We start from the raw sequence: 16,824 nt of genomic DNA, 5'->3' as shown, positions 1-16,824 counted from the left end.
GCTGCTAAATTATTCTTTCTTTAAAAATTATATATAATTAATTGCCGAACGTAGATTCCATGCATCCAATTAATTACTATACAGTCCCTCTCTTTGATGTGACGCAGCTCTTGTACTCATCGACCCCGCAATTCCAAGCTGTTGTTCATTTTTCCTATTATATAAACAAATCAAACACAACACTCTCTCTTGCTCTCTTCACATCTTCATTTCTTCTCAAATTCAGAATGGGCGGAGGAGGAGGCAACGATGATGCTGGCGGAGCAGGTGGAAGAATCAGGTGGCGAGGCTTTTCTTGCAGGAAGAGCGACTTTCTTCCAGAGGAGTCCTTCCAAAGCTGGGGAAACTATGCAAGAGCACTTGGCGAGACTCCTATGCGGTTCAAGGATAGGTTGCTGACCCGATCCATGGACTCCATGGAGCTCAATGATATGAAAGCTCGCAGTGAACATGACATGAAGAAGAGCCTCACTTGGTGGGACCTTATCTGGTTTGGCGTCGGAGTTGTCATCGGATCTGGCATCTTTGTTCTCACCGGCCTTGAGGCACGTGACCACGCCGGCCCTGCTATTCTGTTGTCTTATGTGGTCTCCGGCGTTTCGGCTATGCTCTCTGTGTTTTGCTACACTGAGTTTGCCGTGGAAATTCCCGTTGCAGGTACGTCGGTCTTATATTTAATTAATTAATGTCAATTTAAAATTTTTTTAATTGTTTCATTCTTAATTAATATAATAATATCTCTAATTTATTTTTTAAAGACACGTTGTTATTTTCTTTATTTTAGTATTTTTTTGTTAATTTATTAATTTAAGAAATAATTTTATAATAGAGTTAGATGATAGAAAATAAAATATTAGATTTATTATTTTAATGGTATTACTTATTATTAAATTAATAAAAAAAATAATTTTTTAAGTATTGTTAGAAAATGATATTGTTTTGATGGGCATGTGAAATATCCATGTCTTTTTGCGAGATATTATTGGATGAAAACGTCATCAAAATGCTTACCATCTTCCCTGGAATAAAAGTCCACGCATAGGGCCCACCTATCCGTAGACTTTTGACTATTGCAGTGGAGAATTTTATACGGAAAAAATCCAGATAATAAAATTTTTTTTATTAAAAAATAATATTTTATTATTAAATTATATAAAAAATACATGATTTTTCATAAAAAAATTAAATTGAATCAATATTTAATTAAATTTATTTTTTATTTTATATAGACTAAATATATAATCTGACACATAATTTTTATATAAAAAATCAGTTAATATATTAAATTTTCATTATTAACTTTTACACTTAAATTTTATAAAAATATAAGTTTTTTTTTTTTTTTTGAAATAGGGGTTGGGGGAGTCGAACCTTAGACCTTTCAAGGCTACAGGATGCACTTTCCACCAGGCTAAGCCTTGGAGTTAAAAATATAAGTTTTTAACTTTTAAATTTTTTAAAAAATAACTATTAAACCCTTTAACTTTATAAACTATAACCTGTTAACATCTTGAAAATTTAGAATATGTATGCTCACCTGCGTTCGTAGGAATTAAGTTGAATGATTATTAAGAGTAGCAATCTTTCTTTCTACTTTCAATTAAAAGAAAAAGTGAAAATATCATTTTAAATTTTTCATTAATTTCTCACTTATTTTAAAATTAATCAATTAAAATATTATTATATTTTTTAAAATCAAACGGTTAAATATTTATTAAAAAAATTGTTAGATGATTTTAATATTTATAATATTTTATTTCTGTAATTTTAGTATTTAATTTTTAAATATTTATATTATTTAATTTGTTTAATTAATGTTAAAATAAGTTAATTTCAATAATTTTTTTTTAAAAAATTATACATTTTAATTTTATAAAATAAATAAATATTTTAATTAAATAATTTTAAAATAAAGATGAAGCAATAATTATCATAAAAATTGAGAAATCCGATAATAATTCTGAAAAAAAATTACAGAGCTACATTTTAAATTTAATTTATGTGAATTTGAAACATTTTAAGTTCCTTGTAATTTTAGATAATAACTTTATAAGTGTATTTTTTTAATACAGATTATTTTTCTTGATAATCTGAGATCCAGAAAATAGAGTTTTACAAGAGTTTTGTAAAACTGGAAAAAATTTAGACCTAGAGGAGAACATTTCTCCTTTTATATGTTTCCTTTTGTCCGCTAATGACGTGTAACAGAATGTGTGTCATTGGGCCACCTGTTCCTGTCACGTTGATATGGACATACAAGGAAATCAGATCGTTGTCCCATGCGTAACGGCCCTTGATTCTCCCAGACGTGCATACGGGTGGTCCCAAGTGAAGAATGGATAGGTCTTCTACCCGATTCCGGGCCGGACCGGAAGATAAGATATGGGTTGAACCTAGAGAGGATTTTATTTATCGGGCCCAAAGATCTAGACCGGCCTACTCGAGGAGATTAATGGGAGTCCGATCTCCAGACTGAGTGGACCGGACTTGATGCATGTGATGAGACTTGAGGGCCTCTAGAGGATTGGCTAGTGTCGTGGGCCTGGCCCTAAGTCAGGGAGAAGAAATCCAGCGGTCATCAATTGCCCCTTTACCTTCTCGTCAGTTATTGCCCAACTGATGAGGGGGTAAATACCGAGAATCATTATGACCGCGCCTGTTGATATACAGCTTGCCTCATAACGCCCTTTCACCTAATTGTCGTTTTGACTTTCGAATCCCCTTTGTCTTTTTCTACTTCTGGCTTTCCTCTGATCTTCCTGCACTCTGCCATCTTCATTTCCCTGCTTTTATCTTCAAGATACGCTTTTCTTCCTTTTCCATGAATAGCTTTTAAGGATCCTGGTACCGCTATCCTAGAGTTTAGCATCACTCTGTTCAACATAAAAACCTCATTCTCAGGGTGTATCTTGATATCATCTCCCTTTTCACCTTCGGGACCCTCATCGGAATGAGAGGATCTTCCTTCCCGATCCACATACCTCCAGTATAATCGATCCTCAGAAAGACGTGCGCTCAGTTTTCTCTGCTAAACAGAAAGAGTAGGGTATACCCTTTCCCTTATCTCCTTTCTTTCACGGGGTTTTCTAATATTTCGAGATTGCTTCTCGAACGTTGATCCCTAATTTCATTCTTTTCATGTTTTCTTCCGAATCTATCTGTCTGAGCGGGGGTTTTACGTCCACAGGGCGTTTGTTCAATGTTTTCTTCAGGCCTGTCAAGGCGAGCCGAACATTTTATCACTTTGTCTCTCAAGGAGGTCTGTTTTAGTCTTACTTTTGTGAATTTTTCTGAGAATCATTCTGACTTGCCCCGATTTTGGATTTTTACAGCTTCTGAGATGAAGATGGATCAGCTTAAGCCCCCTAAGATTCTTACGCTGCTCAGGGGGAGCCTGAATATTGCCTCGGATGCCTTCCTAGTAGGGCGACCGACGAGGGGGGTTACCCAACAAGTAGTCGAAGTCATATTGTCCAGGTCGTCCGGCCGACCTCTTTCTCCTGCTCTTGCCCGAGCTCCGATGCCGAGCTCTCGAGGTGCCGAATCTTCAAGGCCGCCAAGCGGCGGCAGGTCGGTCTCAGTCGCTCTAGCTGTTCAAGCTCTTGGGTCCCCTCAGACTTCAAGGTCGCGCGAGGACTCCGGTTGATGAGGGCGAAGCCTGCCCCGCCTTCTGGTGATGCTTCAGGAGAGAGGTTTGAGGCCTCCATAGCTGAGAAGAGGGTCTTTGCAAGCAGGACTGAGCTTGCCTTTGCGGGGAATGTTCATGGGGCCCTTCCTGAGGTCAGCTCAGCTACCGAGGAGAGGGGACTCATTTTTGTAGATGATGGGGGTGTAGTGGAGAAGGTCGGAGACAAGCGTCCTGTTCTCCTCGAAGTGCCTGTCCTGGTTCGCATTCCAAAGAAGTCTTGGACTTCTAGAAGATCGGTTCCTGTCTTTCTTCCTTTCAGGAAGAAGGAGAAGGTTTCCATGGTGTCCCTCATGTCTACTTCGGACTCAAACTCATGGAATAACATGATTTCTGAGATTTGTTGTGGAATACAAGATGCAGTTTACACATGTAACATAAAGCAGCTCATGGTGGGTTCATGTCAGGATTTTGATATAGAGCGCTTGTGCTATGAGAAACAGAGATTTGCTGCACTCAATCGAGCTTCTGTTGATGTCTTCAAACATGTGTTTCGTGATATCCAGAGTTTAGTTGTTCCATTGCCCTTCAGAATGCCTCACCAATTTTCTTGTGCTGCTTTGAATAAGCAAAAGGGGGACAATGCAACTGAACTTGCCAAGTGTTATATCCCATCTGCTGTCGTTGAAGGTTCTTTTTTAACCCGCATGAATCCCGTGGAATGTTTTGTTCATTCAGTAACCAGTCGAGATAATTTTTTCAGTGACAATGCTGTCCTTCCCGGGACTTTAACTTGAAGACTTATGTTTTTCATGCGTGATATACACACAACATATGATGGAATAGTGGAAAATGCTTATGGGTATCAACTTGTTTAGTTCTCCTATAATATCGAGACAGAGTTCAGCTGGAATGTAAAGAGCGTCTAAGGGAGTAAAGGGAGTCTGTCGAGCTAAAAAAAGAGGGGGGATCCGACAAACTCGTGAAGCTCATCTTCCGACCTGTGAGGATTCTTCCCGAATTGGAAGCTAAGATAATAGTGTAGGTGATAGTGATGTAAATGTAGATGATAATGTACCTAGACATGTAAGTCCTTTGAGGACAGTTTTTCCTTCAGTAGAGTGGGTGATTAGACTGTAAAACTTCTTTTTCTTTGAATGAAATTTCATTTTCATTTATTTTGCTTGTTTTTCTCTTTTTGCCTTCAAGCTCATCAGAACTAAAATTCTATCAATTGACTGAACTTTTGGCTTATAACTTTATCTATGTCGCTAAGGCATTCTTATTCGTAAGCTCTTTCCGAGCTGTACTAGCCGTACCCGTGAGCTCTGTTTTTAACAGTAGGCTGAACTTTCGACCTACGAGTTTTTATGATTCCTGTAAGGACATCCTTATTTTTCTCTTATTACTTCGTTACTATGAGTTCGGGCATGCAGCCTTTACTTAATAACAATAAGTTAGATCATGTACCTTTAGAGGTGATGAGCAGGGTTGGCCTTTTTGCTTTTAGTTCTGATTTGTTGGACTGAAGCTGGGGTCTCATCTGTTCACACCATTGGATTCTCCTCGGGTTGCCCCTTTACCTCTTCAGCATTTATTATATAAGTGGTGAGGGGGTAAATCTTTAGACTTTTATTTGTAACTGCGCGACTTCATTTTAGACGCTTTTACCTTTCTTTCTGGTTATGAGCTCGGATATCTGGTCCCTCTAGAAGTGACCCTTTGTCAGTCGGTGCGGTCTGGGCTGTATGCCCCACTGGAGTGGAGAATTTAGCTTTTTGTCGTTTTTCTCTCCCGGGGTCATTTTTGCTAAGTGTTTGTTTACTGTGAGTTAATCCGAGCTGTGGGCAGGGTCTCTTGCTTCTGTCGTGAGTCCGTCCATTCAGCGGATTAAGGAGCTCGGATTTTTGTTCTTTACACAAGCTTTTTGCGCTATCTGTGTGCGCGAGCTTAGGAGTTCGGGATTTCGTCTTCCTCACTGTGAAGTCAATACTTAATTTCTTGCTTTCTTTGACGAGCTTTATACGGGCTGTGTTTCAGGAATCCTGGCTGTTTTTGCTCCGGGAGGATCTTGGAGGTCCCGCCGGCTGTTTTTGCTCCGGGAGGATCTTACGGGATCCTGGCCGTTTTTGCTCCGGGGAGATCTTGGTGATCCCGCCGGCCATTTTTGCTCCAGGAGATCTTACGGGATTCTGGCTGTTTTTTGCTCCGGGAAGATCTTGGTGATCCCGCCGGCCGTTTTTGCTCCAGAAGATCTTACGGGATCCTGGCCGTTTTTTGCTCCGGGGAGATCTTGGTGATCCCGCCGGCCGTTTTTGCTCCAGGAGATCTTACGGGATTCTGGCCGTTTTTTGCTCCGGGGAGATCGTGGTGATCCCACCTGTCGTTTTTGCTCCGGGGAGATCTTGGTGATCCCGCTGACCTTGTACCTCTTTGGGATCTTGCGTAAGGTTCGGGCTCATTGGCCTTACTGTTGCTTCATCATCTTAGCCAGTTTTGTGGTGCCGGGGGCCTTTTGGAAGCCCAGGCACCTACCTAACTGAGGTCTTGGGCATTTATGCCTGTTTTATTTTTCTTTTTTGTTTCCTTCATGAAAGAAATGTGAGTAGAGACAAATAATGAATAAGGACGATAATCACCGTCTATTTTATTATCATGCTTTAAGATACAATAGGTCTTTTACATTTGACGATACCTCAGGGGAAGTACCTTTTCAAGTGCTGGATATTCCAGGCATGGGGCTCAGGATTTCCCTGCATATCTTCAATTCAGTATACTCCTGGCTTGACCACTTTTGCTATTCTGAAGGGGCCCTCCCAGGTTGGTGCCAACTTGCCTATTGCCGCTCTTTTTCCCGTAGCCTCCAGGTTCCTTAGGGCCAGGTCTCCCACCTTTAGGCTTCTTTCCCTGACCCTTTGGTTGTAGTAACAGGCTGCCCGTTGTTGATAAGGGGCAGTTTGGACTTGAGCTTCCTCCCTAACCTCTTCGAGAGCATCCAGGTTGCTCCTTAATTTGTCATTGTTAGTGCTCTCATTAGCAAATTGGACTCGATGAGTGGGGATTTGCAGCTCGACTGGGACCACGGCCTCCGTGCCAAAAGCAAGTGCGAAAGGCGTTTCTTTAGTGGACGTTCTAGGGGTAGTTCGGAGTGCCCACAGGATGCTATTGAGCTCTTCCGCCCAGTTCGCCTTGGCCCCGTCCAGCCGTTTCTTCAATCCTTGGAGGATGGCTCTGTTGGTGACCTCTGTTTGACCGTTGGTCTGAGGATGGGCCACTGAGGAGAACTTGTGCCATATGCCCATGTTTGCCGCAAACGCTCTGAAGGCGCTGCAGTCAAATTGCCTGCCGTTGTCTGAGATGAGCACCGTGGGTATGCCAAATCTGCAGATGATGTGCCCCCATACAAAATCTATCATCTGGCGGGCTGTGATCGTGGGAATTGCCTCCGCCTCTGGCCATTTTGAGAAGTATTCCACAGCCACTACTATAAACTTTTTCTACCCTGTGGTTTTGGGAAAGGGTCCCAGGATGTCTATTCCCCATTGTGAGAACAGCCACGGGCTGGATATGCTGGATTGAGGAGTGGCTGGGATATTGATGGCATTGGCAAACCTCTGGCATACATTGCATTTCCGGACGAACTCTTCTGCTTCTTTTTTAATGGTGGGCCAATAGTACCCTTGCCTGAATATTTTATTGGCCAGTGTCCCTGCTCCTTCGTGAGCTCCGCACATGCCCCTGTGTATCTCTTCCATCACCTTTATTGCCTCCTCCGGGCTCACACATCGGAGCCATGGGCTAGACTTCCCTCTTCTGTACAAGGTCCCCCTTACTGCTTGGTAATTAGCCGCGCGGGCTGCTATCTTTTTTGCTTCATCCTTGTCTTCGGGGAGTTTTTCTTTTTCCAGATATTCCAGGTACGGGGTCATCCAGGTCTGGCTTTGTTCTACCTGCAATACGGAGGTTGTTTTATTAAAAGCAGGAGTGCTGACATGCTGTATGTACACTTCATCAGGGAGCTGCTCCAATTCTTCCTGGGATAACCGACTAAGCATATCTGCTTCTTCGTTTTCTTCTCGAGGTATTCTTTGGTATTTGATGATGGCACCCCGACCCTTGAGCTCGGCTTCTATGGCTTTTACCTTTGCTAGGTAATTCTGCATGGTTGGGTCTCTGGCCTTATATGCCCCAGTTACTTGGTTGATTACCAGCTGGAAGTCACTATTTACTTCGAGGTCGGTCGCCCCTACCTCCATTGCCACCAGCATCCCATTTATTAAGGCTTCATACTCTGCCACGTTATTGGAGGCCTTGAATTCTAGGCGCAGGGCGTAGCAGACCTTAAATTCTCCAGGTCCCTTGAGCATTATTCCGGCGCTACTGCCCCCAGTGCCTGATGCTCCGTCTACATACAGCTTCCAGTTAAATTCTTGGAAAGGCTCTCCTTCTCTCCCATTCCCCGATGCTCCGGAAGCTGGCTCTCCCCGCTCTTCATTGAATGAGCACTCTGTTATGAAATCAGCTAGGGCCTGAGATTTTATAGCGGTCCGAGGTCGATACTTCAGGCAGTAAGGACTAATCTCAACGGACCAAGCAAGCATCCGACCTGAGGTTTTCGGTCTGTGCAGAATCTTCTTCAGAGGTTGATCTGTCATTACTACACCCTGATGGCTTTCCAAATAGATCCTAAACTTCCGGACTGCTAGCAACAAAGCATATGCCATCTTTTCAATGTTCAGGTATCTGATCTCGGCATCCTTGAGCACCTTACTGACGTAAAACACTGGCTTTTGTTCTCCTTCATCTACTCTTACCAATACTACGCTGATTGCTTGCTCAGAGGCTGCCAAGTATATCAGAAGTTCTTCTCCTTCCAAGGGGCTACTGAGCACGTGGGGCGAGCTGAGATAGCTTTTGAGCTCTTTGAAAGCCTCTCGGCAATCTTCAGTCCATTCGAAGTTCGGCACTTTTCTCAATTTCTTAAAGAACGGTAAGCATTTTTCTGCCGACCTTGACATGAATCGATTGAGTGCCACTACTCTCCCAGTAAGTCTCTGGACGTCTCTCACGCAGGTTGGCTCAAGCATATTCAGTATAGCTTCCACTTTCTCTGGATTAGGCTCGATACCTTTTCCACTCACCATGTATCCCAAGAACTTTCCTCCCCTGATGCAGAAAGCGCACTTCGCCGGGTTTAACTTCATTCTGTACTGTTCTAGCACCTCAAATACCTCCTTCAGATCTACAAGATGTTGCTGGAAAGTTGGGCTTTTGACCACCATATCATCTATATATACCTCTACATTTCTGTCGATCTGATCTTTGAAAATCTTGTTCATCAATCTTTGGTATGTTGCCCCAGCATTTTTCAGTCCAAAGGGCATGGCTTAATAGCAATAGGTCTCGTCTTCTATTATGAACGAGGTCTTTTCTTCATCCGACCTATTCATTGGGATTTGGTGATAACCAGACATAGCATCCAAAGAAGACATGTAATCGAAACCGGCCATAGAGTCGACCATTTTATTAATATCAGGGAGGGGATAACAATCTTTAGGACAGGCCTGATTCAGGTCGGTAAAATCTATGCACATCCTATATTTGCCACTGGCTTTTTTGACTAATACAGGATTTGCTAACCACTGCGGGTACATGACTTCCCTAATAAAGCCTGCCTCTTCTAACTTCCGCACTTCCTCCCTGGTGGCCTGTTGCTTCTCCCTTCCTACCACCCTCTTCTTCTGCTTCACCGGTCTGGCATCAGGGAGGACGTTTAGCTTATGGGTTATTACTTCAGGGTCAATCCTGGGCATGTCGGAAGGCTTCCAGGCGAAGCTCGATGCGTGACTTCGGATCAGGGCCATGACTTCAGTTTTTTATTCTTCAGTGAGGCCGGCATTGAAAATGAAGATCTTATATGTCTCTGCATCTGATAAAGGAAAGGTCTCCAGTTCTTCCACCGGCTCTGTTCTGGTTTCTTTCTCCTCATCCCTGACCTCTAGCACTTCTGAGTCAAGTCTCTCTGCTGTCGAGCTCAGCTCTGCCACTGTGACTAAGTACACTGCTCTCGCCTCTTCCTGGCATCCCCGGACTACTCCCACTCCTGCCTCTGTTGGGAACTTCAACGCCAAATATCTACTACTGGTGACGGCCTCGAAGTCAAACAGCGCAGGTCTCCCCAGGATTGCGTTGTAACTCAATGGGAGCTTGACCACTAAGAACACCACATAATGGGTGCGAATTCTTGGCGCTTCGCCTAAAGTGAGAGCCAATTTGACCTTCCCCTCTACGGGCACTGGTACTCCTCCGATCCCCTTGACCGGTGTCTGATCTAGGACTAGCTGTTCCTCAGGGATTCCCATCTGCTGGAAAATCGGGTATGGCAACAGGTTCACCTTGCTCCCATCATCTACTAAGATCTTTTTGACCCGGTAATTGTGAATGACCGCTTCAATAACAAGGGCATCGTCATGGGGCATCTGAACGCCCTGAGCATCCTCCAGAGAGAAAGTGATGGCTACCGGTGAGTGCTCGATGACCTGCATGACCTCGGCGCTGTTGCTTTCCCCCTCTCGATTCCTCTTCTTCCCCCTACGGCTCATCCGACCTCCCGTTCCCCAAACAATCATGTTGATGGTCCCACTGGACCCATCATTCACTGGTTCAGCTCCCGCTCTCCTTGGCAGTTGGACTGCCGGATTGGGCTGAGGCCTCTGTCCCTCCGGTTTCTTCACGAAGTTCTTGAAGTATCCTCTTTTTATCAGCCTCTCGATCTCTGTGATCAACTGGAAACAGTTATTGGTGTCATGGCCGTGTGTGCGATGGTACTGGCAATACTTATCGGGATCTCGCTGGTTTGCGTCCGTTTTCATAGGCTTGGGCCATTGGAGGAACTCCTTGTCCTGGATGGCCATGAGCACTTCGGCTCTAGAGGCATTGAGTGGGGTCAGCTTCTCTGGAACCCACGGAGGGAGTGGCCTCTGTTCTGAGACCCGAGGAGGGAGAGGTCTTTGGTCCCTTCGCTCCCATGGTTGTCTGAAAGGCTCAGACCTCTTGCCATGCTTTTTCTCGTGCCTCTCCGGCCTTCTTTCCTCTGGCGCTTTCTCCTTATCTGTCGCTCCCCTGGCAAACCTGCTCGTCACCAAGGCATCATCCTGCCTTATGTATTTTTCAGCCCGCTTCATCAGCTCGGCCAGTGAGGTCGGGGGTTTCCTGCTTAATGAGCCAAAAAACTCAGCCGAGATTGTCCCCTTCTGCATGGCTTCTACTGCTCTCCCCTCATCGAGCTTGGGAATTTGTAGGGCCTCCGTATTGAAATGAGCGATGTATTCCCTGAGCGATTCGTCTCTTCTCTGCCTGATCGTCTCTAGATAACTCGTCTTCCTATCTACGGGCACCCCGGCGATAAACCGGCTGATGAAGCGAGTGGCCAGATCTCCAAAACTACTGATACTTCCGGCTTCAAGGCTGTTGAACCACGCCTGTGCTGGCCCTGAGAGCGTCGTAGGGAATACCTTGCACATCAAGGCATCTAATAAAGTCTGTAGCTCCATGAAGGTCTTGTAGTTCAAGACGTGCTCCCGGGGGTTCCCAGCTCCGTCGTACACGGCCATAGGCGGCATCATAAACTTCTTGGGAACAGTCTCCTGCTACACCCACTTCGAGAAGGTTGAAGAGGTGGGCAGGAGAGTCTGGTTCTGATCCCTCGTTCCCAGCTCGGCCAAGAGCTGCTCTCTCATCTTTTGCAGCTTTTGGTCTACACTCTTATCTTCCTGCCTGGGCGTCTTCTCCAAACGGTATTCCTTCTCTTCCACTTTGCTTCTCGTCCACTTTGTTGTTTCGGCAGAATAACTGTCGGCCCCATCGTTCTCAATCATCTCTCTCATTCTCCTTCCATGAACCCTGGCCTCCTGTTCTTCCTCTTCCCTAGCTCTTCTCTCCCTTTCTCCAATTTCACGGCTAACTGTTTGGGGATGATTGTGGGTAGGTTGAGGTTCATTGGTCTGGGGCTCCTCTACCACTGGCAATACGTTTGCTGGGGTGCTAAGGTCCTGTTGCTGCATCATCTGCCCCAGCCAGTGGGCGGTGTTTTGTAGTTGGAGGGCGATGGTTTGGAGGTCCTGGTTGGACAAGGTAGCGGTGGAAGCATTCCCTGCCAAGCTTGGCGAGGGTTGAAAGGAATGGGTGGTTGATTGTTTGCTGTTGTAGGACTGGAAAAAGAGAACTGTTGTCCCTCCTGAGCGGAGCTCAGGTCATTAGGGGTATTGACAAGATTGTTTTCGTTGTGGTTAGCCATCGTGGATTTCAGTGGGTATTGTAAGAGTGGAACTCTGGTGATGAAAAGATCTCCTTCGTTTCCCACAGACGGCGCCAATTGATAATCTGAGATCCAGAAAATAGGGTTTTACAAGGATTTTGTAAAATTGGAAAAAGTTTAGACCTAGAGGAGAACATTTCTCCTTTTATATGTTTCCTTTTGTCCGCTAATGACGTGTAACAGAATGTGTGTCATTGGGCCACCTGTTCCTATCACGTTGATATGGACGTACGAGGAAATCAGATCGTTGTCCCATGCGTAACGGCCCCTGATTCTCCCAGACGTGCGTACGGGTGGTCCCAAGTGAAGAATGGATAGGTCTTCTACCCGATTCCGAGCCGGACCGGAAGATAAGATATGGGTTGAACCTAGAGAGGATTTTATTCATCGGGCCCAAAAATCTAGACCGGCCTACCCGAAGAGATTGATGGGAGTCCAATCTCCAGACTGAGTGGACCGGACTTGATGCATGTGATGAGGCTTGAGGGCCTCTAGAGGATGGACTAGTGTCGTGGGCCTGGCCCTAAGTCAAGAAATCCAGCGGTCTATCATTTCTTATAATTTTCTAGATGATATATTATATATTATTTTTTGATTTAATCTTATTTTAAAAGTTTTCACAAATAAAATTTTTAATTTAAAAATAAAATAAAATGAATAGAAAGTAGATTAAAAAATATAATATAAAATTCATTATTTTAATTATATTAATTATGTTTTTTAAACTAATATGAAATTAATTTTAAATTTTTATTTTATGAAATGTGGGAGTATTATTTAGGTCGGCAATTGATTGATGTGCGTGTGTAATGGTCGTCCATCCCCAATTTTTTGCGAGAAATTCTTGGATGAATCCGCCTACCATTTCTTCTCTGGATAAAAAATCCACTGAGGGACCGCCTATCTTAGATATTATAATCTCACTTTGTAAGTATTCGTTTATAAGAAGCCAAGCCTCAATTAATGCTGTAGTACGATATATTTATATTGATTTCGAAATTTCGAGATCAATCACCACCTTTCATTGTCCGCTTTAAATACTTTATGTATAATAAATAAATTATTATATATAATAAATTATTTCAATTTTTTAAAATAATTTTCTATTTTATTTTTAACAAAAAATAATAAAATAAAAATTAATTAATTCTAATGAAAATTTTAATTGCAAATAGCAATCTAAGAATCATCCGCTTGATTCATTTGACAATTCGAGCAGAGAATTTTATATATATAGTATAATAATTATTAAGACTAACAACCGTAATCTATACTTTGACAAAGAAAAAAAAAACATTTCTTTATACTTCCAAGTAAAAGGAAAAAAGTAAGTGAGACTTATTGTCAAATTCTTGGTCCTTGGATTTCAAGAAAAATTATCAGTTGGGCTAAAATATTTCTATATTTTTTTTAAATAAAATATTTTGGTTATTTTATTAAAAAAAACTATTAATCATCTTGAATGTTTAAACTCTTTAATCATGTGTAACTTTAATTTATGTATTATTATATTTTTAAAATTTTAAATATTCTTACTATTTAATTTATCTTACATTAAATCAAGTTGACTTATAAATTTAAAAAATATTCTTTCAAAAATAATTGTTAAAATTTTAATTTTTAATTTAATCATGATAAAATTCCCCACAAATAAAGTTTAAACTTAATAAATTTACATATTTTACAGCATAAATTTTAGGTGAAATAATATGATTTTTTATGAATTAGTTGTTTATAAAAATATATTAAATTCAAGTAAAAAATAATGATATTTTATTAAAAAATAAATATCTAGGTATTTGATATTTTTATATAAGTAATATAAATATAAATATTAATTTAATAATAATGAATTTTGCTATTAATTTTTTTTGCTGCCAAATATGAATAGTTTTACATACTATAATTAATTAAAAATAATATGTATTATATTATTTTTATTTTATTTTATTTTTCGTGAAAGGTGTCGCTTAATTTTCCGCTAATTTAATAGTTGTTTTGTAAAATAATAATTTATATGAAAATGAATTACTTAATATAAAACAGTATATGAAATAATGTTTTGTAAAAAAATAATTATAATATTTTCAATCAAAAATAAATTATAATTTTAATTCAGATATTTAAAAAATTAATTTTAAATAATAAAAAACATAAATATATATATTTAGCAAAAGGATGTTTCCTTTAATTGTGATGAACTCAATAGTCAAACAATGGATAACATCCTGTCATAAACAAGATGGAGACTGCTGCGTTCTCCATCCGTATCTTCTTCTCATTAATTAATAAGGTAGACCCTTTTTTTCTTTCTTTCAAAAAAAAAAAACATTGATTTTTCTTTCACACGAAGACATGATCCTATGAGCCCAAGTTCTCTATAGCTTTCCATGAAAACCAGACTTAGAACTTCTTAACAAGTTTTCTTTTTCCTCCTTTTAGGTGGATCATTTGCTTATCTTCGGGTCGAGTTGGGTGACTTCATAGCCTTCATAGCTGCCGGCAACATCCTTCTTGAGTATGTGATTGGTGGTGCTGCAGTGGCCCGATCATGGACATCTTATTTTGCCACACTCTGCAATCATGATCCCGATGACTTTCGAATTATAGTCCATAGCCTCGCAGATGACTACAGCCATCTAGACCCCATCGCCGTTGTAGTTTCCTGTGTCATTTGCGTCCTTGCTGTTATGAGCACCAAGGGTTCTTCCCGTTTCAATTACCTCACCTCCATCATCCACGTCGGTACAATCATCTTCATCATCGTCGCCGGCCTCGCCAAAGCAGACATAAACAATTACAGCTCCTTTGTTCCTAATGGTCCTCGTGGTATTTTCGTATCTTCAGCTGTTGTTTTCTTTGCATACGTTGGATTTGATGCTGTTTCAACTATGGCTGAAGAAACTAAAGACCCTGCCCGAGATATCCCAATTGGGCTTGTGGGTTCAATGATAATAATCGCTTTAGCCTACTGCTTGCTTTCTGCAACCTTGTGCCTAATGGTTCCATATAAGCAGCTTGATCCTGACGCTGCATTTTCAGTTGCATTTGAGTACGTGGGGCTGAAATGGGCTAAATACATCGTAGCTCTAGGTGCATTACAAGGTATGACCACCGCTCTTCTTGTCGGAGCTGTAGGCCAAGCTCGATATCTCACACACATTGCTCGTACACACATGATGCCTCCATGGTTTGCTCATGTTAATGGAAAAACTGGAACTCCAGTAAATGCCACCATTGTTATGATCGTTGCTACAGCTATTGTTGCTTTCTTTACTAAGATGGATATTCTCGCCAATCTTCTTTCTATTTCTACATTGTTCATCTTCATGCTCGTGGCGGTAGCTCTTCTCGTTCGTCGCTACTATGTTACTGAAGTTACAGCATCTGCAAATCGAACCAAGCTCATCGTTTGCATAATGGTGATTCTTGGTTCCTCAATTGCTACTGCTTCTATCTGGGGGGCAGGAGGAGATGGGTGGATTGGGTATGTGATTACAATACCAATATGGTTCTTGGCTACATTAGGACTCAATCTCTTTGTTCCACAAGCAAGGGCTCCGAAGACGTGGGGGGTTCCATTGGTTCCATGGCTACCATCTGCTTCGATTCTTATCAATATTTTCCTTCTGGGATCGATAGACGGGGCGTCGTTTATGAGGTTTGGTATTTGGAGTGGTGTTTTATTGGTGTATTACTTCCTATTTGGCTTGCATGCGTCGTATGACACGGCTAAGGGGGCTGGGGAGCGTAGGGCTGGCGATGGCTGGAAGAAATTGGAAGAAGGTGGTGCAGTATCTTCACAGTCTGGATTAGGAAATGAGAGTAGGGCTGCCGATGTTCAGAAGAAAACAGAAGGAGGTGAGCAAGTGCCTGCGCAATCTTCTCTTGGAGATGTGGACTAGGTTACCATTGAGAATCTACAATTTCTAGTCATGGGAATGTTGTACAAATGAATGATTGTATTTGTACAATTATAATATATATTAGGTCAATTAAAAAAAAAAACCTAATACGTAATATTAAATTGTATTAATATTATTAAGATAATAATTTAAAATTATTAAAAATAAAATTCAGTTTTATTATATATTATAGTATATTTTAATAATTTATTTATTTATTTTATATTTAATAAAATGTTTTACAATATAAAAAATTTATGTAATATTATATCATTTTTGATAGATGTAATATTATGAATTTTAATTAAATATTAAGAATTTTCAATACAAAATTAATAATAAATAATTATATTTAATTACTATTTAAATGATAGAAATTTATAATGTTGAATTGAAGACGCCAAAATAGTGTAAATAATTTATTCTATGTTGAATTAAGAAATTCTATTTTATATAGAATTTGAATTTATAATTTATACTATAATACTATTTCATTACTTTTGCTATTATTTTAATACAAATATAGCATTAAATTAAGATTTAAACATCATTATTCACGACTTAAAAAATAGTAACTCTATTTTTTTTTATCGACTAATTAATTTGAATCCTAAATAAAATTATAATTCCTATTTGCAAATATTCCTATACTTAGATTTTTATTTTATTATTAAATTGAGTTAACTTAATTTTAATTTTATTTTCAATTAATGCTAATTATTACTTAGGAAGTAGTAACATAAATAAACTCTGATCTTATTACTTAGGAAGTAATATCATAAATAAACTCTGATTAGTTTAAAACTATTTAAATTAAATTTTAATAATCAATCATAATTCAAATTGGATTCAATTAATATAAATCACCATTATTTTAAGATAAACATGATATTAAAATTAAGATTCAACGTTCATCATCAATTTAGATTAATCTAGAATTCAAAAATAATTTTATAATCTGAAAAAGGTAATTCTCT

General features: G+C 40.3%; 1 protein-coding gene across 1 annotated transcript; it reads left to right on the top strand.

The window, feature by feature from the left end:
- Positions 1-110: 110 nt before the first annotated feature.
- Positions 111-15,953, top strand: LOC110618029 (cationic amino acid transporter 1). The gene is made up of 2 exons (XM_021761037.2): positions 111-657; positions 14,385-15,953. The coding sequence occupies exons 1-2, from the start codon at positions 228-230 to the stop codon at positions 15,845-15,847; spliced, it is 1,893 nt and encodes a 630-aa protein (XP_021616729.1). The 5' UTR covers positions 111-227; the 3' UTR covers positions 15,848-15,953.
- The last annotated feature ends 871 nt before the right edge of the window (positions 15,954-16,824 follow it).

The sequence above is a fragment of the Manihot esculenta genome, chromosome 6, assembly GCF_001659605.2.
Source record: "Manihot esculenta cultivar AM560-2 chromosome 6, M.esculenta_v8, whole genome shotgun sequence".
Classification (NCBI taxonomy): Eukaryota; Viridiplantae; Streptophyta; class Magnoliopsida; order Malpighiales; family Euphorbiaceae; genus Manihot; species Manihot esculenta.
This window is presented reverse-complemented; position numbering and strand designations above follow the sequence as displayed.